The sequence below is a fragment of the Equus asinus genome, chromosome 2, assembly GCF_041296235.1.
Source record: "Equus asinus isolate D_3611 breed Donkey chromosome 2, EquAss-T2T_v2, whole genome shotgun sequence".
Taxonomy (NCBI): domain Eukaryota; kingdom Metazoa; phylum Chordata; class Mammalia; order Perissodactyla; family Equidae; genus Equus; species Equus asinus.
The window spans coordinates 114,834,959-114,858,810 of record NC_091791.1 but is presented as its reverse complement, the minus strand read 5'-3'; the positions used below and the strand labels follow the sequence as shown (position 1 = coordinate 114,858,810).

The 23,852-nt window shown below is 40.3% G+C and overlaps 1 protein-coding gene across 2 annotated transcripts in view; it reads left to right on the top strand.

Moving 5' to 3' along the window:
* MTMR10 (myotubularin related protein 10) overlaps positions 1-23,061 on the top strand; it is a 48,866-nt gene extending 25,805 nt beyond the window's left edge. For both annotated transcript variants that reach the window (XM_014845476.3, XM_070496788.1), the window contains 10 exons: positions 3,540-3,711; positions 5,509-5,596; positions 5,678-5,766; positions 8,110-8,240; positions 9,616-9,685; positions 10,293-10,363; positions 14,221-14,390; positions 15,472-15,642; positions 19,123-19,305; positions 19,902-23,061. In XM_014845476.3, coding sequence (XP_014700962.2) covers positions 3,540-3,711; positions 5,509-5,596; positions 5,678-5,766; positions 8,110-8,240; positions 9,616-9,685; positions 10,293-10,363; positions 14,221-14,390; positions 15,472-15,642; positions 19,123-19,305; positions 19,902-20,498 — 1,742 coding nt within the window. In that variant the 3' untranslated portion in view covers positions 20,499-23,061. The remainder of the gene's footprint in view (positions 1-3,539; positions 3,712-5,508; positions 5,597-5,677; positions 5,767-8,109; positions 8,241-9,615; positions 9,686-10,292; positions 10,364-14,220; positions 14,391-15,471; positions 15,643-19,122; positions 19,306-19,901) is intronic.
* Positions 23,062-23,852: the final 791 nt, after the last annotated feature.

Below are 23,852 nucleotides of genomic sequence, written 5' to 3'. Positions count from 1 at the left end.
TAATTTCAAAACAGTCTAAGATAAGACTTCTGAACTGTATCACAGAAGACAACCAAGGGCAGGAGCACTCAGTATCTCATTTCACTTAAGTTGGCTGAGGAGCTATGTCCCAAAACCTCAGTCAGGTAACTGTCAGGGGAGCCAGATCTTTCTAAGATGACTGGCTTTGTCAGTCTGTTGCTATGACCTCTATTAGTGATCCACCTGTAGAGCAGGCCACAGGCATCAAGGCCCTGGGACTTTCTGGAAAGCAGTAGAATTTCCGGACTCAAATGCCAAATTGAGTACCTGTTCCACATTCCATAAGTTCTCACTGAAGAAGATGTAGAACATAAAAAAGACCTAGTCCTGGTTGTTGAGAAATGGATAGGTTTTGAACAACCAAAACCTATAAAATAACAAACAGTGCAAGATCCTATAGTTGCTGCCACTTTATGTTCAGAAAAATTTGTTCTGTTCTTAATTAGATCTTGAGACTCAGTTTTGCCAGAGAAACAATCTCATAAATAGTAGTATATTCTCAACCTAGCTTACTAAGGTCTGTAACTTCAAAACACTAAAAAGTATTCAGTTCTAGACTCTTAGCTCGGGGTATACTGCCAAACCATTTACAATCACGCATCACTTAACAACAGAGATACATTCTGAGAAATGCGTCTTTAGGCAATTTCATTATTGTGTGAACATCATAGAGTGTACTTACACAACCCTAGTTGGTATAGACTACTACACACCGAGGCTTTATGCTACTAATCTTATGGGACCACTGTCGTAAATGAGGTCTGTCGTTGACAGAAACGTTGTTATGCAGCACATGACTGTACATAGCTCTGTAAAATTTTGAGTGTGTTCTTTATACTTCTGTTTTGGGGGTGGTTGCCTCATTGTGTGGCAAGGACCTCTGATACAGTGTTGAATGGTAATGATAATAGTGGGCATCGTTTCTGTTCCTGGTTTGAATGAGGATGATGTTTGCTGTGTTTCCGATAAATACACCTTTATCAAGTTAATGAAATTCCCTTTTATTCCTAATTTGCTAATGTTTGTTGTTGTTTTTTTAAATCATGAGCAGGTGTTAAAATCTGTCAAATGATTTTCTGCACTTACGACCTGATCTTATGGTGTTTTTTCCCCTTTAATTTGGTCATATGATGAATTACTTAGATTTTCTAATATTGAATAGCTTTCTCTGGTTTTTGGTGCTCTGGAACACTGTGTGTAAAGTGAGAATTGCCTGGAAAGTCCCTAAAGGTTCTACATTCTGGAGATTTACAACTCCCAAGTTCCCAAGCACACCTTCTGGTTGTTATTACCTAGAGAAGACGCTGAGATAGAGTGGGGCTCTAGGATATGTGTTTAGAATTAGCATTTTAATTTTTAACAAGCTCAGCTAAAATCAGAATCACTGGCTCATTCTGATGCCACTTAAAGGATAAAATTCAGGGCCGGCCCCATGGCATAGTGGTTAAGTTTGGCATGCTCTGTTTTGGTGGCCTGGGTTCGCAGGTTCAAATCCTGGGTGTGGACCTACACCACTTGTCAGCCATGCTGTGGCAGCAACCCACATGTAAAGTGGAGGAAGATTGGCACAGATGTTAGCTCAGGGCTGATCTTCCTAACCAAAAAAAAAAAAGGGTAAAATTCAAAATTCCTAGCATGGCACATAGGACCCTTCATAATCTAGAGTAGCATTGTCCGGTGATGGGGATGTTCTCTCATCTGCATTGTCCAGTGTAGGAGCCACTAGCCACATGTGGCAATTGAGCCCTCAAAATGTGGCTGGTGCAACTGAGGAACTGAATTTTTAATTTAATTTTAATTTAGGTTAAATTTAAATAGCAATGTATGGCTGGCAGTTACTGTTTTGGGCAGCAAAGACCAAGAGTCTAGGCCCCTCTAATTTTCCAGCTTCTCTTCCACCAGCCCTTGCATCCCTAATGCTCTAGCTGTATTTAATTACTTGATATTATACAATTATACCATGTTTCTTATGTTCTGCTCCACCCAGCAAATGTGGTCAAGTCGTGAGGCCTTTCCTGCCGCAGCCTCTGTCTCTAGTGAGAGCTCAGGACTTCTTCCTCTGGGTTCTCCTTGCATTTATACATCCAGCACACTGTGACTAGTGCTGAGCTTACCCTCCACCATCTTGTTAACACTTTCAGGACAGAGATAAAATGTTACTCATTTTTTAATTTTTGGGCCTTGGCACTTGGTCGGTTCTCAGAGAATACATGTCTTACACCAGGTGTTAATAAATAGTCCGTAGGAATGGTCATGGTATGTTCATGGGACAGTGAAGGATTTTTCATGGCTACAGGGGAGATTAGGAGTTAGAGAATAATAAGATAGAAAGGTCAGGGCTTTTTTAAGAGAAGCCATTTAAGTTTGCTTGATTCAGTTGGAAAATGAGCATGATTGGAAGTTTAACACAAGAGTATAGCATCATGAAAGCTTGTTTTTCAGGAAATGTGTCTTGTGGCAAGCTGCAGGCTGGTTTGAGTGCAGCAGAGCATCATGTCAGGGGGTCAGCTGGGAGACTTGCTGCATGTGCAGCCTGCAGCAGTGAGACACCAGACCAGGAAAGATTGTGCCACCTGTCACCCCAGATTGCCAGGGTAGATCCAGCTGACTTTTGGGATGCCTTCTTTCTCTCTGGTCACTCTGCAGGCCCTCCTGAGGCTGTGGGCATGCTCCCAGAGGATAGCTGCATTTCTCAATAAGAGAAGGCTTCTTGCTAAGGAAATTCAAGTGAGGCCTTCTCTGCTGAGATCTCCACATGGGACTGGTATTCTGGTGGAGTACAAGGAACGCTTGTGAGCTTATCCAAGGAAAATTGAGTAGATAGAGGAAGCCAAGAATTTTATAATGAGCCACAGAAAAGGGTTGAGAAGTCAATATTGGAAAGATGAAAGATTTGGACAGCTTGAGGACAGAGATGATTGTTGGGTGCATTCATTTTTCCAGGCAAAATGTGGAGAAAATTAGCAGTGACTTGAATTTACCCCACAGTTTTGGGCAGGGGGAGGAGGGAAACTCATGATTGGTTTCCATAGAGCAGTAGGGATAGAAAATTGAAAGTTAAGGAGAAAGTAAATGGAGAGGAAATATGGGCAGCAGGCACCGTTCATCATTTGGGAAGAGGGTGAGTAAAAGGAAATAGGGAAAATGTATAGTGTAGTAGCTAGAGTGGTCCAGAGTGATCAAATGAAAGTCTTTGCAAAATCAAATTGACCTGTTTGTGTTTGAAGGCATTGGAGATGGAGCCAGTAGAAGGACAGGAAAATCAAAGGTGCTGAAGGATTTGGGAAAAAGCTGGGTAAGGACCAGACAAAATGAGTTCTCCTCAGAGAAGAGGAGGGTTGCGTTTTTCTCAGGACTTCTTTAAAGAGCAAGACGATCCTGGAGAGACCTGGAAGGAAGATAGGGAGGAGATACCACATCAGAGTATATTTGTGACAGGAGGCACGGAAAGAGGAGAAGGAAGGTTGGATGAAGTGTAATTGTTAAAACAAAATTAATTATATTGCTTTTTCTTGTAGCCAACAAAATTAATGGAATACCCTCAGGAGGTGGCAGTGGAGCTGCTGGTGGAAGCAGCCAGAAAACTCCACTCTTCGAAACTTACTCAGACTGGGACAGGGAAATCAAGAGGACAGGTGCTTCCGGATGGAGAGTGTGTTCTGTTAACGAGGGTTACATGATATCCACTTGGTAAGTCCAATTTTGACAATGCTGTTTATAGCTGGGAGTGACGTCTTATGAATAATAATCAAACTCTGCTGTCATTGATGACTTTCAAGTTACAGTTAATAGAATATTTGTTTTTAACAATGCTTTAAGAGTATTTTATTTTAAACATATGGGCTTTTTAACATAATCACAATAGGAAATTGACAATAATTCTGTACTATCATCAGTAATCCAGTGAGTATTTGCATTTGTATCTTGTAAATGTCTTTTAGAGTTGGTTTGTTCAGATCAGGATCATGTTGAACTTGCTTGATCTCTCTCTTAGGCCTTTTAATCAATGACAGTCTCCTCCCACCCCGTTTTCTTTACCTGCCATTTATTTGTTGACCAAACCAGGTCATTCATTCTGTAGAATTTTCCACATTCTAGATATTGCTGATTTTATCCCCATGATGTGGGGATAAAACACATTTTATCCTTCAGTGTGTTCCTGTGTCTCCTGTATTTCCTATAAAATGTTTGTTAGCTCTAGAGGCTTAATTAATTAATTAGATTCAGGTTCTGGGTTTTGGACACGTATGCTTCATTAGGTGGCACTGTGTACCTCCTGTTGCATCACATGGGATCTCGGCATCTTTGCAATGCTAATTGACCAGTGGGCCCAGCAGCAGTCAGCCTGACCCATCCAGTACCAAGTTCCCCTTATATGTAATGGATTTAGCTGCCAGAAATGGTTTTCATTAAGAGTGAGGTTTGTTGCCCAGATCATTATTTCATTAAGGATTGCTGTTGGTCATGTTCTGATTCTGTCATTCTTTCTGCTTTCTATCAAACTTTTCTCTCATCAGCTCTTTAGTACTCTGAAATACAGTTCATACAAGAAGGGCAATATAAATGTTTACCTTTTTTCCTTTATTTAGCCAATTTTCAGAATAATGAGCTGGTTCCCTAGAATCCTCCGAAGAGTGCCCTGAAAATTGTTTTTAAATTTGTTTAATATCATTTAGTACTCATGGATTTTTTAGAATGCTTTATTTTAATGTCATTAAGGTCTGTATTAGTCCTTGCAGGTAAGCAGTGTTTTAGAACAAAACCATACCCTGTTATTACTGGTTGATCCAGTACCAGGAACTTCTGGGATTACAGTTCTGGGGAAGGTGCTTCGGAGCATGCAACTTGGGTCGTCTGCCCCCCTTGAATTTAAACTTTGTGGCCAGCATGCTCTGGTATATTACAGTTTGAGAAGCACAAGACAGGGGCTGGCTGGGCCTGCTTCTGTTCACCTGCCTGGCAATGTGGAGGAAAGAGAGAAAGGAGATGTCTTCAGGTGCAGTGAGCTTGCCCACCTTAATTGTTGTCTAATCAACGTCTGAGGGTCTGCCTGTCTTTTGGGGGTGGGGAAGGATAGAAGAGGGAGATAAGAAGGGAGCTAAAACTTCTTGGTAGATTTGTGGTTTTGGTTTTGTGTGCCTGATATCTCCTAACCCATAGCCTGTTAAGAGAACAAAAGTGAGTGTATTTTCAGAAACTACATACTTGTTTGATTAATAGTCATCCTGGACAATGTTTCAGACATCTCATTTGAATTTTTCCTCCGCTATAAATATAAATTTTGTGGTAATTGACCATATCACACATGTTTTAGACTGAGATATGTAGGATCATCAGTGTCCTCCATGGTTTCTGTCATGTGGCTACTAAGAGGGGTGCACATTCGATGGGGATAAATGTGTTTCATTATATATGGGCTCTACAGAGCACACTTATCCTGCTTAAAGTATGGGACTCTCATGTTATGATTTGTTTTTTCCCCTCCAGCCTTCCAGAATATTTTGTAGTGCCAAGTTCTTTAGCAGACCAAGATCTAAAGATATTTTCCCATTCTTTTGTTGGAAGACGGATGCCAGTAAGTGATAACTGTCAGATTTCATTAATACTGATGTCCATTTTTCTGCCCAGCTAAGTAAAGGTTCTACTTCTCTCCTAGCTCTGGTGCTGGAGCCACTCTAATGGCAGTGCTCTTGTGCGAATGGCCCTGATAAAAGACATGCTGCAACAGAGGAAAATCGAGCAGAGGTAATCAAGAAATGGTCATTGTTACTTTGGACATTTTTAATTGTCATAAATAACTATAGTGGACTCCTAATTGAAAATAGTTGGAAAATGGCGTAGTCTTATTAGCTATTCACCATATATTCTGTACAAGAATTACCATTTTGAAAAGAATGTGAATATATTAAAATTAACATTTAAGTTATACTAAATGGAATTCTTTGGCTTATAAGACACTTGAGGCTCTTACATCACTGACATCTGGCTTTAATGTTGCCTTTAAGGTACTTTCAAACTGCACAGATTTCCAGTTGGGACACTTCAGGATTAAATCAGACTTTTCTTATAGTTCTTAGGTCTGCACAGTCACAGTTGTTCAAACAGTGGTTTTAATTAGCCACCACAAATAAATTTGGCATCATCTGCTAAAGTCACCAGTAACCTCCACGTCACAAAAGTAGGAGGCATTTCTCAGTCTTCCTCATCACAGTGGGCATGACAGTTGGTCATTCTTTCCTTAAAGTCCTTGGGGCCCTCACCTTCTGCTCTTCTCCCTTCTCCTCTTTGCTGGCACTCTCTGCCCTCTGCATGCCCATCCTCCTCTCTCTACACGTTACACACAGTTTGTCTAAGGCAACTTCCTCTTCCCATTCTGTTTTACCTAAAGAAGTTCACTTATGGCTGGGGCTTTAGTGACCATCAGATTTATATCTCCAATCTAATTTGACATCTTCCACATGGAAGTCTCAAAGGCCCCTTAAACTTGTTGTGTTCAAAACCAGCTCAAGCATATGGACACCACACCCTGTCCCAGCCTGCTCTCAGAAACCTGGAGTTAGCCTTGGTATCTTCTCTTTCACTCCTTCCCTGTGTCCAATCCATCATCAAATTCTTATCTTTTCAGAAATCTTACAAACCCATATACATCCAGCCCAGCTCTATCCCATCATTGTGTTGTAGAGTGCCCTCATTTCTTCCTTCCACGTATCGTCTAGTACCATGCCCAGTCCCTCCTGGGCTCTAGCTGCCCTGGACTTTCCCTAGTCTTTAATATCTCCTGGCATTTGCCCGTGCTGCTGCCCTTCTTCAAGCTCATCCACAAGCACTGTTCACCTCACCTACATGGTAATCACTCATTCCTTATATCTCAATTCAAACATCACTTCCTTAAGATAAGCCTTTCCTCACCTCCCAAATTAGATCAGGCCTCCAGTTATGCATTCTCTGTGGCTCTCTAATTTTCCTTGGTAAGACTTATTTCCGTTTTTAATTGTGTATATATGTTACAGTTTGATTACTGCCAGTCTTTCTTACTAGACTGAGCTCTGTGAGGTGAAGGGACTGTCTGTGTTTTGCATACTATTGTATATTCAACACCCAGGAAATACCTGTGATATTGAATATTTATCCAATACTTGTTAAATAAATGAGGAACAAAGGATCAGATCTTAGAAAACATGCTCAGAGAGCCTCAGAAATTGTATATCACAGTCTGTTATTGATACAGCCAGGTCTTAGGGTTTTTCCCACAGTTCCATTACTATGCAAGCCACATTTGCTGAAGCAAATAACTGTGAAGTGACCCTCAAATGAATGACCCTTCATTTCCCCAGAAAGCAGGGTGACTACAGTTTGCAGACTTCCATATTCTCTGGGAATTTTAATTTTGCCTTAATCACTTAGAAATTAACTGTCTGTTCTGTCATACTCCAAGCCTTGTTTTCATTAACACGCCTGCTCATTAAGTGCCCAGTTAGGAATGTTGCTGTTACAGGGAAGATTGCAACACTGTTGGATGAGAGTTAGTTATAAAACCTTATAACCGTTGGCAGTTTTCATCATTTAATTTATTAAGCTAACAATTATTTTCATTCCTTTTATTTTTTTCAGCTATCCTATTCTTCATAAATTAGGACAGCTTCTCTTTGTTGTCTCACGTTATCTCTACCCCTTTTCCCTCAGACATGTCATCTCAGCCCCACTGGCCCTCTCTAGGTTTCTCCAACAGCCAGGCTTATACAACTGTCCCTCTGCCTAGAAAACTTTCCCCAGATCTTCTCATGGCTGCTTGTCATTTGGGTTTCAGCTTCAGTATCCTTTTCACAGAGGGGTCTTTTTTCTGACCACGTGACCTGAACTCGCCTGCATTCAGTCGGTGACATCACCCATGGCATTCACCACAGCCTGTTATTTTCTCATTTACCCCATCACTACCAAGAATGTAAACCCAAAAGAGGCACACTTGGCCTGTCTTGTTCGTTCTGTATCCCCAGCTTTTAGAGTAGTACCATGGCTCATAGTAGGTGTTCAAAAAATCTGTGTTGAATAAATTAATGAACGGTGACTAAAGGATTTTGTCTTTATTAGGATTTGTAATGCAGTAACTAAAAGTCATCCACAAAGAAGTGACGTTTACAAATCAGATTTGGATAAGACCTTGCCCAATATCCAAGAAGTGCAGGCGGCTTTTGTAAAACTTAAGCAACTATGCGTTAATGGTAATTTCATATTTACTTTATAGATATGTATGTAATGAATGGAGGATACAGCATTGTATGAAGCATGCAGAAAAAGCGATATTCCTTAAAAATATAGAAATAGATATATTTAAGTAGAGGCACATTGAAATGTTTGTACAAATTATTGTATGAGAATGTCAAAAGCTCTTAGAAAATGAAGTTGAAACTACTTTTTGTTTTGGAGTAAAAAGTGAACCAATTACATCACTTTCAAATCATAAAAGGTATGGTAGGATACTTTTATAAAACTGTCTGCTAAGTAGAACGTTGTGCTACCTTGCAGACAAACATACTAAGATTTTTATGTGTACTGTTATACTTTGAGATACGTGACTTGACCTGGATTTCGAACAGAGCTCTGTTGTAATCTGTGCAGCCTTAGAGCTCTGATACGTCTCTTGGAGCAAATGCTTGGCAGGTGTTTTCGATGTGTCCTGGAGGGAAGACTCACCAAAGCGTCTTTGGTGTAAAGTGGATTCTCCTTGAAGTATACGCAGAGAGAGCCCCTAGTCACCCAAGGGACCTGAGCGGCAGCCATTGCAGCAGGTCTGGAATGGTGAATGGGCACTTGCCTGGAAAGAGAGCTGGGGAAGGGCAGGTGTAAGAAAAAATACAGTGACATGAGTGGTTATCAGCCGTCCAGTAAGTGGAATATGACTGAAACATGGGGTTTGTGAGTTGAGTGGCACCTTGAGATGGGCCAGGACATGACCGGACAAGGCAGTGCAAGCCCTGTCAGGAAAGTGCCCTCATTCCTGCAGTGGTCAGCCACCAAGGCCACGTAAACTATGTGCTGGGGGCAGCAGGGGAGTGGGAGAGAAGCAAGAGGGCAAGGCTTTTGCAGTAAAGAAGCCGTGAGGAGGGAAGGCCAGAATCAAGGTGTGGGCTGACCAGGAAGGCTGGAATCACTAACTTTTAGAAGGCAGAGGTGGTCACACTCTCCCATGATTTCTGGGAAAGCTAGAGAGGAGATGGAGGCTGGGGGAATGCTTTGTTTTGTTTTTTGTAGAATTGTAGCATGTCTTCTTAGATGTTTATATTATTAAATGAAAATACATTACACTTCCTTAAAGCCAACTTTTAAATATTAAAAACTGTGATGTATCACTTAACTTTCATATTCATCGTGTAAACTTAAGCTTAAAAAGCCTAAATGTGTGTGCGTGCACACGCGTTTTATAACATATGTGTGTATATATATAATTACCGTATTTATTACAGGGCACATTGAAAGCACCTGGTAATCACCTGGTTTGCTCAAACAGATGTGTTAGAACTCTGAGGCCACACAGATTACAACATGGCTCTGTTCAAAATGTGTGCGTTTGTGTAATAATTACCATATTTATTACAGAGCCATTTGAGGAAACTGAAGAGAAATGGTTATCTTCACTGGAAAATACTCGGTGGTTGGAATATGTAAGGTTTGTACAACTGCTTCCCTTTTTTTCTGTAACTTTTTATTTTGAAATAATTATAGATTCACAGGACGTACCCCTGGTGGTAATATCTTATACAGCTAGAATATGGTATCACAACCAGGAAATTAACAGTGGTACAGTCTACAGGCCTTATTCAGATTTCCCCAGTTTATACCTACTTTGTGTGGGGTGAGGGGGGGTGCTTCTGTGTACTTTTATCACATGTATAGATTTGTGTAACCACCAGCACAGTCAAGATCCAGAACTGCTCCATCACAAGGCTCCTTTGTGCTGCCCCTTTAAGGTTGCTCCCCCAACCCCCCCCTGCAACCACTGATCTCTTCTCCATCTCTGTAGTTTTGTGGTTTCAAGAATGTCATGTAAATCAATTCCTTCCTTTTTATAAAAGGTTAATAAATTTCCCTGATTTAAAATCAAAATATATTCTGTTGAAGAATCATATAAATACTAAAGAAATTCTTAAAGGTTATTGATATTACAAACATGTATAGTGATAGGTTAGATTTGTTTGATTTTAAGTACTACTAAAAAAAATATTTGTAGTGCAAATTTGACTTTTATAACAGTATTTTTCCCTTTCTTTTTTCAGGGCATTTCTTAAACAATCAGCAGAACTTGTATACATACTAGAAAGGAAGCATCTCTCTGTAGTCCTACAAGGTAATTTCATTACTGAAAGCACTGGTCACCATGCCACCCAGCTTGGTGACTGATGTCCATGGTCAAGTAAATTACATTCATCTTAGCCATCTCTTATTTACTACAATACTGCCAAGCACACTGCAGATTTCACACATCATTAGAGTAAATCAGTGGCACAAAGCCTGCAAATAGAAGAACAGAAAAGAGTCCCGTGTTCTCCCTGTATTAATCTTCTCTATGTTATGAAGAAGGTGGGTCAGAGCCCTTACTGGATTCATACAAAGTGTTCATCTTGGCAGAGCATCCTCTCTCTAACCTTGCTATCTTTCTAATGCATACAAATTTTAGTGTAAGTGCCTCTGGCTCATGCTAGATTATGACTAAAGAAACAGTTTGGTATCAAGAAATTGACTGAATTGAATAGCCAATAATATGAATTTTGCTTAATGTTTGGTAGGAATAAACTACAATATAAAAATCTTTCAGTTAAGCAAAAGATAATTGTCTATTAAATAACTTTATAGCAAATAGAATTTCTAAGCTTGCAGATGAAGTTTAATAACCCACAATCTACCTGATTTTGTAATATATTCGCACTGTATAGTTTATGAATATGCTATGCTACTGAAGCGTACAGAAGTAGTTTTACCAGCTGTCATATTTAACTGACTTTAACAAAGTAAAGATATTCACAACCCTCAGGGGAAAAAGAAAATAATAGTAATCCACTATTTCAGGTAATCCCTAATTGATGTAATTAGAGTGTATTTAGTTTGCAAATGCACTTGGAAGTGGAGCCCAGCAATAATCTCTCCTCTCAACCAGTGCGCATGCTCGTGCTATTGCAGAATCCTACTTAGCACATTTCTTCGTGCATTTGTTGTAAAATAAAAGGCCTCAGAAGAGATACTGAGCCTGCATTATACTAACACTTTTTTTTTAGAATGTGTTTTTTAAACAGTTTATTGAGGTATAATTTACATGTTATGAAATTCACCCATTCTGAATGTGCGATTCAGTGCTTTTTAGTAAATATGCAAAGTCCAGTTTTAGAAATTTTTCTTCGTCCCCAAAAGATTCTGTGTGTCCCAGCCCTAGGCCACCACTAATTCTGCTTTCTGTCTAGATTTGCTTTTTCTGGCTGTTTCACAGAGATGGAATCATATGATATATGGTCTTTGCGTCTGGCTTCTTTCATTTAAAATGCATGTTTTTTTGTTTTGCTTTTTTCCCCCTTTCTGGATTGTTGGTTTGGTTTTTTTGAGGTAACTGGTTTATAACATAGTATACATGTTTTTGAGGTTCATTCATATAACATGTATCAGTAGTTCCTTTTTATTTCTGAATAGTCTTCCATTTGTTTGTGAATACAGTTTATCCATCTATCTGTTGATGGACACTTGGATAGTTTCTACTTTTTGGCTATTACGAATTATGCTCCTGTGAAGATTCACACAGAAGTCTTTGTGGGGACATATGTTTTTATTTCTTTTGAGTAGATACATAGAAGCAGAATTGCTCAGTGATAGGGGAAATTTATGTTCAGCTTTGTAAGAAACTGCGAAACTGTGTTCTAAAGTGCTGTACCACATTTCCCTTCCCCTCAGCTATGAATGAGGATTCCTTTTGCCATATCCTAAACGCCACTGCTCTTGTCTGTCTTTAGGACCATAGTCCTTCTAGTAGGTGTCAAGTGGGAGTCCATTGTAGTTTTCATTTGCATTTGATCTGCTTCTTGGCCATTAATGTATTGTCTTTGATGAAATATCAGTTCTTTTGCCCATTCTTCAATTAGGTTGTTCATCTTATTATGAGTTCTAAGAATTCTTTACATATTCTAGATACAACTTCTTTATATAATTTGCAAATATTTTCTCCTAGTCTATGGCTTATCTTCCAAGTTTCTTAATGACTTTTGAAGAACAAATTTTTACATTTTGATAAGTCTAATTTATCCATTTATTTTTTTCTTTCGTGAATCATGTTTTTGGTGTCCTATCTAAGAACTGTTTGCCTAATTCAAAGTCATGAAGACTTTCTGGTGTGTTTTATTCTGTAAAAGTTTTATAGTTTTAGCTCTTACATTTCAGTCTGTGATCCATTATGAATGAATTGTTGTGTATGTTGTTAGGTAAAGGTCTAAATTCATCTTTTTTGTGTGTGTTTGTTGAATTGTCCCAGGACTGTTTGTTGGAAAGAATATCCTCTTCTTTCTCTATTGCTGTGCCTTGTCATCTTTGTCAAAAGTCAGTTGACTGACTATAAATGTTAAGGGTTTGTTTTTAGAGTCTCAGTTTTATTCCATTGATCTTTATGTCTATCCTGTGCTGCTACCACATTATCTTAAGTATTGTAGCTTTAGAGTAAGTTTTGGAATTGAGACATGTAAGCACTCCAGCTTTGTTTTCAAAATTATTTTGTCTGTTCTGGGTCCTTTGCATTTCTGTATAGCTTTTAGGATCAGCAAAATAGCCAACTGGGATTTTGATAGGCATATGTTGAACCCACAGATCAATTTGGGAGCATGCCATCTTAACCATATTGAATCTGCCAATCCATGGAATGAATGTCTTCCCATTTATTTGGATTTTTTTTTTCATTTTGTTAGCAATGTTTTATAGTTTTTAGTGTACAAATTTTGCATTTATTAAATCTCTTCTTTAAGTATTTTATTTTTGGTGCTATTGTGAATACAGTTCTCTTAATTTCATTTTCGGGTTTATTGTGTACTCAGATTGTTGTGTATAGAATTCCTGCGACCTTACTGAACTCATTTATTATCTCTAGTAATTATTTTGTGGCTTCCTTAGGAATTCTGATACGCAGCAGCGTGTAGTGTGCAAATACGGTGACTGCCTTTTCCTTTCTGATGTGGATGCCTTTGATTTCATTTTCTTGCCTTGTTTCCCTGGCTAGAGCTTCCAGTACAATGTGGAATAGAAGTGGCAAGAGCAAACATCCTGTCTTGTTTCTGATCTTAGGGAGAAGGTGTCCAGTCTTTCACTAATAAGAATGATGTTAGTTGTAAGTTTTTGTAAATTCCTCTTATCAGGTTGAAGTTCCTTTCTGTTCCTAGTTTACTAAGAGTTTTTATTCAGGATGAACATTGGAGTTTCATCACGCAAATGCTTTTTAATGCATCTAATGAGATGATCATGTTACTTTTGTCCGTTATTTTATTAATATGGTGTGTTATTTTAATTGATTGTCAGATATTAAACCAACCTTGCACTTCTGGGATAAATTCTTGCATTCCTGAGATAATTTGGTTTGCTCATATTTTGTTGATTTTTTTTACATCTAATCATATTTTGTTGATGATTTTTACATCTAATCATAAGGGATATTGGTTGGCAATTTTTCTCTGATTTCTTTGGCTGGCTTTTATTCCAGGGTATTATTGGCTTTGTTGAAACGACACCAGCTATAAAAGATGGGAGGGAAATGTGTGCCACCTTTTCAGATGGTGGTGGACAATCCCATTCCTTTCCTTCACCTCTGAGTCACCATGTGGAGTTGTCAGTAGAAAGATTATGTTATATTTAATATCCTCGAGAAAACAGAAATAGAATTGGCCTCTTAAAAGATTTCTACAACAAACCATTGAAATTTTAAAACCATTGAAATAGAAGGTTGTGCTTCTGTTATCTGGAAAATATTTGTATATGAAAGGCCATCTCCGTTAAACACTAATTTAATTGATCTAAAAGTCTATAATATTTTAGAGTTGTTGGAATCCAATGAAATTTTCTAACATAGATTATTTTGAAGGCAGCCTAGGCATAGAATACTGAATTACCTACTTTGCCTTTCCTTCCCTTTCTCTCTTAGCATTTTTCTGTATAGTAATCATTTTCTTTCCATTTTGTTGACAGAGGAGGAAGGAAGAGACTTGAGCTGTATTGTAGCTTCTCTTGTTCAAGTGATGCTGGATCCCTATTTTAGGACAATTACTGGATTTCAGAGTTTGATACAGAAGGAGTGGGTCATGGCAGGATATCAGTTCCTAGACAGATGCAACCACTTAAAGAGATCGGAGAAAGAGGTAACAAAATCTTAATGCTTATTAGCAAGCTTTAAGTGTGCACAAGATAAAATTCGTGTCACTATGTGAAGAGATGTTCCGTCTGTGAAGAGATGAGGCGGCTTTTTAAATACTGCATTTAGTACATCTTAGCTTCCTTAATCTAAGACTAACTAGTGGATTAGAGTCCTAACTGATGGATTTATGAAGATTATCTTAAATATAGGTAAAATTCTAACAAATTGTCATTGAATTTCTCTAAGTTGACGAGTGCCTGAAGAAATGCTGCATCAACTCTTCTGCAAAGCAGATAACGAGCACATTGGATATTTTGAAAAATCAGCTTTGGACTATCACATTTTCTTAGAATGAGGCACATGTGTTAAGAACAGAAAGTCGGGAAGGACATCTTTGTAACGGCTGTGGCGTTAGTGGCTGCCTTGGCTCCATAGTTAAACTGTAAAAGACCTTGCAAGCATCTTACAGACAGGGTTGTTTCAGAGAGCACAGTTTGACTTGGGGTATCCCATGTTTAATAACAAACTATGTTATCTGAGGAAATCTCAACAGTGAATATGTCACTTTTAAAATGCTAGGATTGCTTGGGATGCCCTGGGCAAGCTACAGTAGCTGCATGTCACCTCGGGGCTGATGCCAACTGTTGTCTGAAATTCCAAGAAGTTTTCTGGATGCTGAGCTTGCAGGGTCAACCAAAAACTAATTACAGAAATTGGTTTTTGGTTTGGGATTTTCTTTTTTATGTTATAAAGAATTGTTTCCAGAATAGGCTTAAACATATTTTATTGTCCCCCATTCATACATCGACAACCTGCGCATCTGTTTACTTTGCCATTTCAACTTGATATACTAATTAGGCAAGTAAGGGTTGCCATGTTTACCATAGTCGGACATGCTTTCTGGGTCTGACATAAGCTCTGTTTAATCTGTTCACATATCCTGAGCTCAACTCAGGAGCCAAGTGCTTCAGGCTTAGATGTTTTCTTATTAATCACTTCTTTACTATCAGGGATAAATTTGGAAATAAATGTGAACAACTGAAGGACAACATTAAATAATCCCATTTTCTATTTGTATTTGCCAGTCTCCCTTGTTTTTGCTCTTCCTGGATGCCACGTGGCAGCTGTTAGAACAGTACCCAGCAGCTTTCGAGTTCTCGGAGACCTACTTGGCAGTGCTGTATGACAGCACCCGGATCTCCCTGTTCGGCACTTTCCTATTCAACTCTCCTCACCAGCGGGTGAAGCAGAGCACAGTAAGCGACATTGTGGCCGTACCTTTTTTTTTTTTTTTTACAACTTTAATGAGATGGAATTGAAGTACTGTTAGCTGTGTATTTAAGTTATAATTTCTGAATGAATGATTTAAAGACTTAAAAATCCAGGAACTTGTTTCATTTGTGTGAATGAGCATTTTATGTATTTTTCTCTGAGGTTCATAATAAACCAGTTTAAAGATGTAAATTATTGTAACCACCTTAAATATTGTGCTCTTGTGTTTATATTTTCACATTTGGGCTGTTCAGATGGGTAATCAAAATATCCTGTTTGAGGACATTTATTTCTTGGGTCAGTAAAAGAATAGTTGTACAGAGCAAGATGATTTTTCTTCAAGAGTTCTATGGAGAAGGAATTTCAGAGATGAAATATAGGCATGGAACTAGACTGGAATTCTCTGTGGGTGCTGGCCAGATATCCTGAGAATCCCACATGCCACAAGCAGTCACTTTTGGGTAGGATTATCAGTTTCTAGTCACAGTTTGTTGACCTAGAAGAAGAATCATGACTAAGGAGGGATTGCAAGCCAAATTTTAACCTAGGTTCTGATTGCCACTGGTCAAACCTTCCAGTACCACAAGTTCTGTCTCAGTCACATTTGAACCAACAACGGGAATAGCCAATAACTGTTGCAGTGCCCATTGAGGGAGTCAACAAGGGCAGCCCTTGTAAGAAGCCTTTGTAAGAAGGAGGTTGCCTTCACGGGGAGCTGTGGAGTCCTCAGCCTTGACAGTAAGGCCCTTGTCCAGGTATTGTGGCCTGGTATAATGTGAGTACCGCCTGGGTCAGGAAACATGAATCCTGGCCCTATTCTGGGAAGATGTTGAGCCTGGGTTCCTCATCTGTAAAATGGTTCCATCAAACTAACAGTAGTAGCTTTGGCCTCATTGTGTGAGGTGAACACATTTTGTAAACTGTGAAGCATTAGGCAAATTATCCTAAAGAAATGAGTTATTCTAGATTGTGGATGTGAAAGACAATATGCACTGGACGTTTAAGGATATGATTTTATTCAGGCTATTGCAGTAGAGAGAACTTCATTAATGAGAAACATCCCAAAGTAGAGGAAAGGGGCTGGGGCTTCCTTATCCAGGCAGGAAGCAGGAGTGCTGAGGGAGGGGAGCAGGTCCTTCCTCTCAGTGCTCAGCCGTCTGGGCAGTGCTGCTCTCGGGAGCGCCGTCACAGGGGATTTCAGATTGCGTAAGAGGGGAAGGAGACTTTCTGAGGTATATTCTGTGTGTCCCTGAAAGGTTTTACCTCTCCCAGTACTGTGCTGAGACTAGTGGAAGGCTCAGGCGCTCCTGAGGTTTGCGAGACTGTTCCTGATGTAATGGTCTCCGAGTTGCTCCTTTTCAATTTTTGTTCATGTTTTGTGCTTGCTGCTTTGCCACAAGCTGGTCCTTCACATGGTTGTGTTTGCCTGCCCTCTTCTCTCCTCTCACTCCCATCACTGCCCCGGGCACACACCGTGCACGCATGCACACAGATGCATGATTTGAGCCTTCAGAATTCACACGAGGCTAGAAGATCACATAGCCTTGTTAGGCGTAGGTGTAAGACGAGAGTACGGAAGCCCCGAGGTCCCGGTGACTGCAGTGCGTTGCGTGGGCACCCGAGCAGAAGACTGTGGAGGCCGGCGGGGGCCCCGGAGACGTGCTCCTCACTCCTGCTTCTTGGCTGGCTTCTGGATGTTTACAAATAGATTTCTATGCAGGAATAAAAGTCAACAAATATTTTTTTAAAGTATATCATCTGCTTTCCCTGTTCCATGCTTTGTGCTGTATTTTTTTCATTTGGCTTTTTTCAAAAGCTTTTTCTGGCAAATACTAACATGAATCCCTCCCTCCCTCCGTATTTCGTGTTCGTAATTTGATGTGACAGCAGGACTGGAGGTCCTCAGGGCTGTCTCTGCTCTCCCGAGAGGCCTGGCCCCTGACCTAAGGGTCCTGATTCTTGGCATGACCGCTGTTCTCAGTCCCTTCCACGTGGCCATAGCCCAGAGGGTGTCTTTCCATTCTGCGGCCACCTCAGATGCTGGCAATCAGATACTGTTTGTGGAAAACCTGATCATCTTCCTTGGGCATAAATGTTTTTAGTTTTCACATTAAAAGAAAGATGACTGTTTCTGTATACTTTCCTAAGGGCTATTAAAACAGATTGGGTTTTATGTTTTACAAGATTTCAGCTCTTAACAATACTATTTTCTAAAGTAAATGGATTGTTTTTATCCATGCTTTCATATGATCCATGTTTTCATATGATGAAATTTAAAATAACTAAAAAAATAAATGTATTGGTGCTTAATGAATTAAGTTTTGCTTAGTTGAAATAGAAGGTTCTGTGAACTGCCCCATGGCGTTAGCTTCCCCACTTCCTGCTGGCCCCACGCTGCACCGCGGCCTGGGTACTGCCTGGCAGGGGTGCGGAGATGGCTGCCCGACTGCAGCACTTTTTTCCTAAGAACATGTAGTCTTCGCCTTTTGTCTAATTTCCAAAGAAATTCTTGTTTTTTGTGGAAAATCTGGAGAATACCGAAAGGTACAGAGCAAAAAATAAGAATCAGTCATTTCCCACCATCCAGAGACTCAGTATTTTGGGGTATTTCCTCCAGAGAACTAATCCGTACAAACTGTCATGGTAGCCTGCTTTGGTCTCTCAACCAAGACTACATTCCTTGTCTACATCGCTGAGTGCGGCTGCAGAGTTGGAGACAGTCTGCTCCTTTGCTCCTCCACATCGAGGCGCTGGGCTGTCACCCTGTAGCTTTGTGCTGCAGGGAAAGCTGGGTCACCAGGCTTCGTGAACCCGCAGTGGGGCTGGAGGAGGGCTGCAGTGAGCAAGGGGCCCAGCTGCGCCCATGGGTTCCATGATCTTGGCCGAATGCTTGGCCCTCGGGGGAATTCATTCCTGCCTCCCTGCTTCTAGGCCATGGGCCAGATATTTAAAGGTCACTGGGTAAGTGAAGTGTGGCTCTCCATTTAGAAAAAAAGGTATAACATAGATGACAGTGTTTTCCACCCAAAGATTGTTTTGCTAATCCGCTTACCAAGTTTCATTCCCAACAGGTAATTGTGTAAATGTATGGTCATGTACTTAAAAAGTAAAATGTTGCAATTATAAAAATAACTTTGGCACGTTTAAGACTGTATGGTACCACATTAGTGAAGTTTTACTTCTCCTAGTAACATACTCATTGCCCAGAGGGTCCAGCTGCTTTGGTTTCTTCGGGAAGAAACGCTCTCTCCTCGCTCGTGCCGAGTATGCAGGGTTCCTCTGCTCCGAGTGCCGAGAATGTGTCTTCTCTTGAGGGAGAATGTGCTGCTCTAGTGGGTTTGGAGTTGCTCTAGTTCAGAAATTTAACTTGAATAGTGATGGATGGCTCATCAAAAAGAAAATTTATATGAGAAAATCTTTAGTTTGGCATCTTTTCACAAATGTTCAAATATTTTATTTTGCAGGAATTTGCTATAAGCAAAAATATCCAGTTGGGTGATGAAAAGGGTTTAAGATTCCCCTCAGTTTGGGACTGGTCTCTTCAGTTTACAGCAAAGGATCGCACCCTTTTCCATAACCCCTTGTACATTGGAAAGAGCTCGCCTTGTGTGCAAAACGGTTCTGTGAAATCTTTCAAACGGACAAAAGTAAGTGACAAAAGGCCCTGCCAATAAACATCTGGTATCTGCTCACAGCTAACCCAAACGTCTTTTTCAGGACACAGAGTGTTAAAGGTCAACTCACGTCCTGTGACAACACTGCCAGTGCAGGTTTTGAGGGACCATTTACTTTTTAATTGAAACGACTGTACCCTGACTTCTCAGGCCCACGAAGCCCTGGTCAGCATCTGAGAGGCAGCAGATTGCGCCTTTGAGCCTGGGAGGCCCCGTTCCTGAAACCTATCCACTCTGCCTGTTCTTTCTAGAATCACCCAGCTCTAGATTTTTTCTAACCCAGAAGTCTTAGAAATTTGCACTTAAACAAATGAATGACTAGGATGTGTCACCCCCAACCCCCTGCAGGCTAGTGGTACTGGCCAAGGCAGAGGCGAGGCCTGAAAGAGTTAACTCCAGTGCCGGAGGATTGGAATACCTATCACAAGGGCAGGAACAGAATGTTCTTTAAGGCCAAAATTCCACCAGTTTTTCCTAATACCAAGTTTAAATTTGCCATTGCGCCTTTACTGTCTTTCTAAAGAGGGGAGGCTCCAGGAAAATAATGCTAAAATCTCTCTTCCGTACAGAAAAGCTACAGCTCCACGCTAAGAGGAATGCCGGCTTCCTTAAAGAATGGGATCCTCAGTGACCAGGAATTACTTCCAAGGAGAAATTCACTAATATTAAAAGTAAAGCCAGAGCCTCCTCAGCAGACCGACAGCCAGGACAGCGGGGTGGAGCAGTATTTTAGAGAATGCTTTTCCAAACCAGTTGACCTGCACGGTGTTATTCTGCCACATCTCTCTGGAACACACATAAAACTGTGGAAACTGTGCTACTTCCGCTGGGTTCCCGAGGCCCAGATCAACCTCGGGGGCTCCATCACTGCTTTTCACAGGCTCTCCCTGCTGGCCGACGAGGTGGACGTGCTCAGCAGGACGCTCCGGCAGCCCCACAGCGGCCCTTTGGAGGCCTGCTACGCGGAGCTGGACCGGAGCAGGCTGTACTTCCGAGCCAGCGGCCCACACGATGCTTCGGGGACGCCCGAGTTTCTCTCCTCCTCGTTTCCCTTTTCTCCTGTAGGCAATCTATGCAGACGAAGCATTTTAGGAACACCATTAAGCAAATTTTTGAGTGGGGCCAAAATATGGTTATCTACTGAGACACTAGCAAATGAAGACTAAAATGTACTCTTTTTCTGAACACTTTGAGGGAAGCTATAAATGATTTTCCTCTGAATTGAAATTGCTAACCAAGGCATTTGAAGCTCTAATAATTTTATATGTAAGAGTAACAGTTGGAATTTGCACTAACATTTAAAAAGATGTATTATTCAGTTTTTTAAAAGATAGCTGTAAATTTTGTTTCTTACATCCTCTGTCATCTTAGGTCTGGCTCATTTTTAGGTGATTTGCAGGCAACATTCCCCCACTCTTACTACTGTGATCAAACTAATCAGGTTTTGTCCATGACATTGATTTTGTCTGCATCCATTTTTCCTAGCACCTCCTAAAGGTCACCTGATCCTGGTCAGATTAGCAACCCAAAGAAGCAGATGTCAGGAAAGTTAAGAAATTAGTAGTTAGTTATTTTCAAGAAGCATCTGACACACTCCTCAGCAGGCATTAGTAGGTATTCCTGTATTTTTCTGTCACTGTCTCTTTTCTCTGCTTGAACTCACCTGAGGGTTCAGTGTTCCCGGGCCATAATTTATTTTAGATCACTTTATTGGGACCTTAGATCACTGTGTTTTAAAATCACGAGTTTGCTTTTACTTCATAGGACTGACTTCCAAGTGATATGCACTGTTAACTTTAAAAGCATTTGCTGTAGATAATATAATTAAACTTAGAAGTGCCTTTGACATTAATATTAAGGTAGGAATAACAGTAAAATTTCAGTTTTTAAAATTAGGGTGTTAAAATCCCTCTGCATATTGGAAACAGCCTTTTCACACTTCGCTTCATACCAATAGGGAGGAATCCCCAAAGCCACGTTTCTGTCCCTCTGAAAGTCACCGAGGACCAGTGGGCCTGTGGGGTGGTCAGTGTTGGTGCTGTCCAGGAGCAGCGGGGCGAGTGCCGTCTGCACAGAGACCCACCCTCAAAAATAGAGGGCTTCCTCAGAGGCATTTGGGCCTTTCTTCCAGTGTGGTGAACTGTTGTTGGCACTTTCCCTTGGAAATAACTCATGGGGCCCTGAGTCAGGTCACCTGCAGATAAGTCCCCTTCCCTCAACATTCTTAATACTTAGGAATAGAGAACAGGAGAAACAAAGACATAGTCTCTCAAAATACTGCCATTTTAATAAGTAGCGAGGGAAGCAGACCTGCATCCTGACCTCTGACAGCAACATTAAGAGGAGACTGAGCAGCACGCTCAGGTGTGCTCTTGGTCTGAAACGCCCTTATTTTCACATTGTGTGACAGGAGCCCAGCCAAAGCCGCAGCAAGGACGTTTAGCACCATCCCCCATCCACCCCTCATCCCCAGTCCCTGTTTAAAAGATGGATACTTTACAATTTGGCTGTTATTTAGAGTTTCTTAAACTGCTGTCTTAAGCTTTTAAAATATTTTTTTAATAAAGTATCTAGTTAGCTTATTTCCTTTTCTAAAACAAGTTTTGTCAAAACAATGTGTTTTACCTTTATATGTAATGAATAACTTTCTATTTGAATTACTTGCCTTTTAAAAATGTTTGATAATGTCTCCAGATGTAAAGGGACAGAAGTTTCTATACAGTGTCTTAGGAAATTTCATCTTGTGGATAAAACCAGTGTTTTTGCCAACTTGTTGCCTAGAGAATCAGGGCTTTTTTCCGATTGTTGCCATTAAACATTTGATAGTCCTTGACTGGAAACCAGTCCCACCCCCTTAAAACACCACAGCGTACCCTGCCACTGAGAGTGTAATCATAATTCTCCCTTTCTCATTAAGCTGCTTTCTTATTATTACAAATTGTTCTAAATTTATTATTTTCTTGGGTTGAGCGTTTATTTCTCTGTAATTTTCTTCCCTCACACATTTATTTCAATTCCCTTAGTAATTCTTTGTTAATTTACACGTTTAAAAAAGATTAGGTACTATTAATACTATTTTAAAATAGAAAATGGGGATATTTTTGTATGCTAATCAAATGTAGTAAAATATAGTTCCTCGTTTTATTTTTGCTGGACAGTTGTTCTCTCATGATTATTGTGCCTCCGTGTGTCATGCATAATATGAAAAACAACTACAACAGCCTTACGTCCTGGCCAGTGCAAAGCTGCCTGGCATCTCTGCTAATAAAAAGGCCATTGTGGTGCTGGCAGTGCTCAGTGTGGGTATGCACGCTGTACCAAAGAGCGCCCCAGACAGCGGCCCCGCCTCACGTGGAGCCTGTGCTCATGGAAGGCCACGCAGACCGCACACAGCTTTGGCCTTTCTAGGACTGAACTGAAAGACAGACAATGTCTTACTGTTATTTTATGATGGAAACCAATTTTAAAACCAAAAATGTCTAATTTTATTTAAGAAAAGTATAATTTGTGCTAACAGGGTGAAAATTCAACACACCCTTCAACAAAATCTGCTTGCTGTAGCAGTAACCTTGAGTAGTTAAAACTTGATTTTGAGAGAAAACTAAAACCTTTGTGCCTAAAATTGATTATAACTTGAGTTAAGGTAGGATGAGCAGGAAGATAAGAAAGCTTGTTCAACAGTATGAATGTAAAGGAAATTTTGACTGGTAAATAAAATTTCCACAGAAATTGTTTGTTGGTGTTATCAATACAAAATCATCTACAAGAACATAGCGATTCAAGAAGTGAAAGCATTTTCTTCCAACTGTACCTGTGTATGTGTCATCTCCAAAGCAGTGATCAATGACATTTTTCACACGGGTTCAGAACTGGCTGTCATTAAGGCCATGTGGGTATTCATGGACCATGCCCTACCTTGTCTTCCAGTCAATAAGTCAAAAAGCTAGGGAGGAACATTTCCCTAAGAAGGTCTCAAAAGTACTCCATGGGAGCCTGTGATCCCAGTCCCTGACTCCCGGGCCGACCACTGTGATGGATCCCTTCCTGCCACGAAAATTTCCCCAGCCTGAGACTCTTCCAGTGACGAGCAGTCCTATGCCAGTTACACGGTCTGTACAGAAATCTGATCTAGTCATTAGGGTGTTCCCAAGGAGAGGGAGGAAAGGGACAATTGCCGTTGATAAAGACTAGTCATTCCTTCGGTGATCCAGGCCCAATTAGTAAGAGTAAGCATTGGCAGATGAAATAAGGAACTTAATGAGAATATTTTTTAATTCCTAAAGAAATCAGAATTTCAACTGTATGCCCTTCTTGGATAATCACAAAACAAGAATGTTGAACAGCTGAGTGTGTAGAGCCGTAGAGAAGAACTCAGATAAATTCAAGAATCTCTGTTTCCGGTATACTTATTAGAAGCATTGTGTATGCTACTTTTATAAAAGACCCAAAGCTCTGAATCATCTCATTTGTTGGGGGTTTTTCCTGCTTTTTTGTAAGTCTAATTTACTAGATGCATCTAG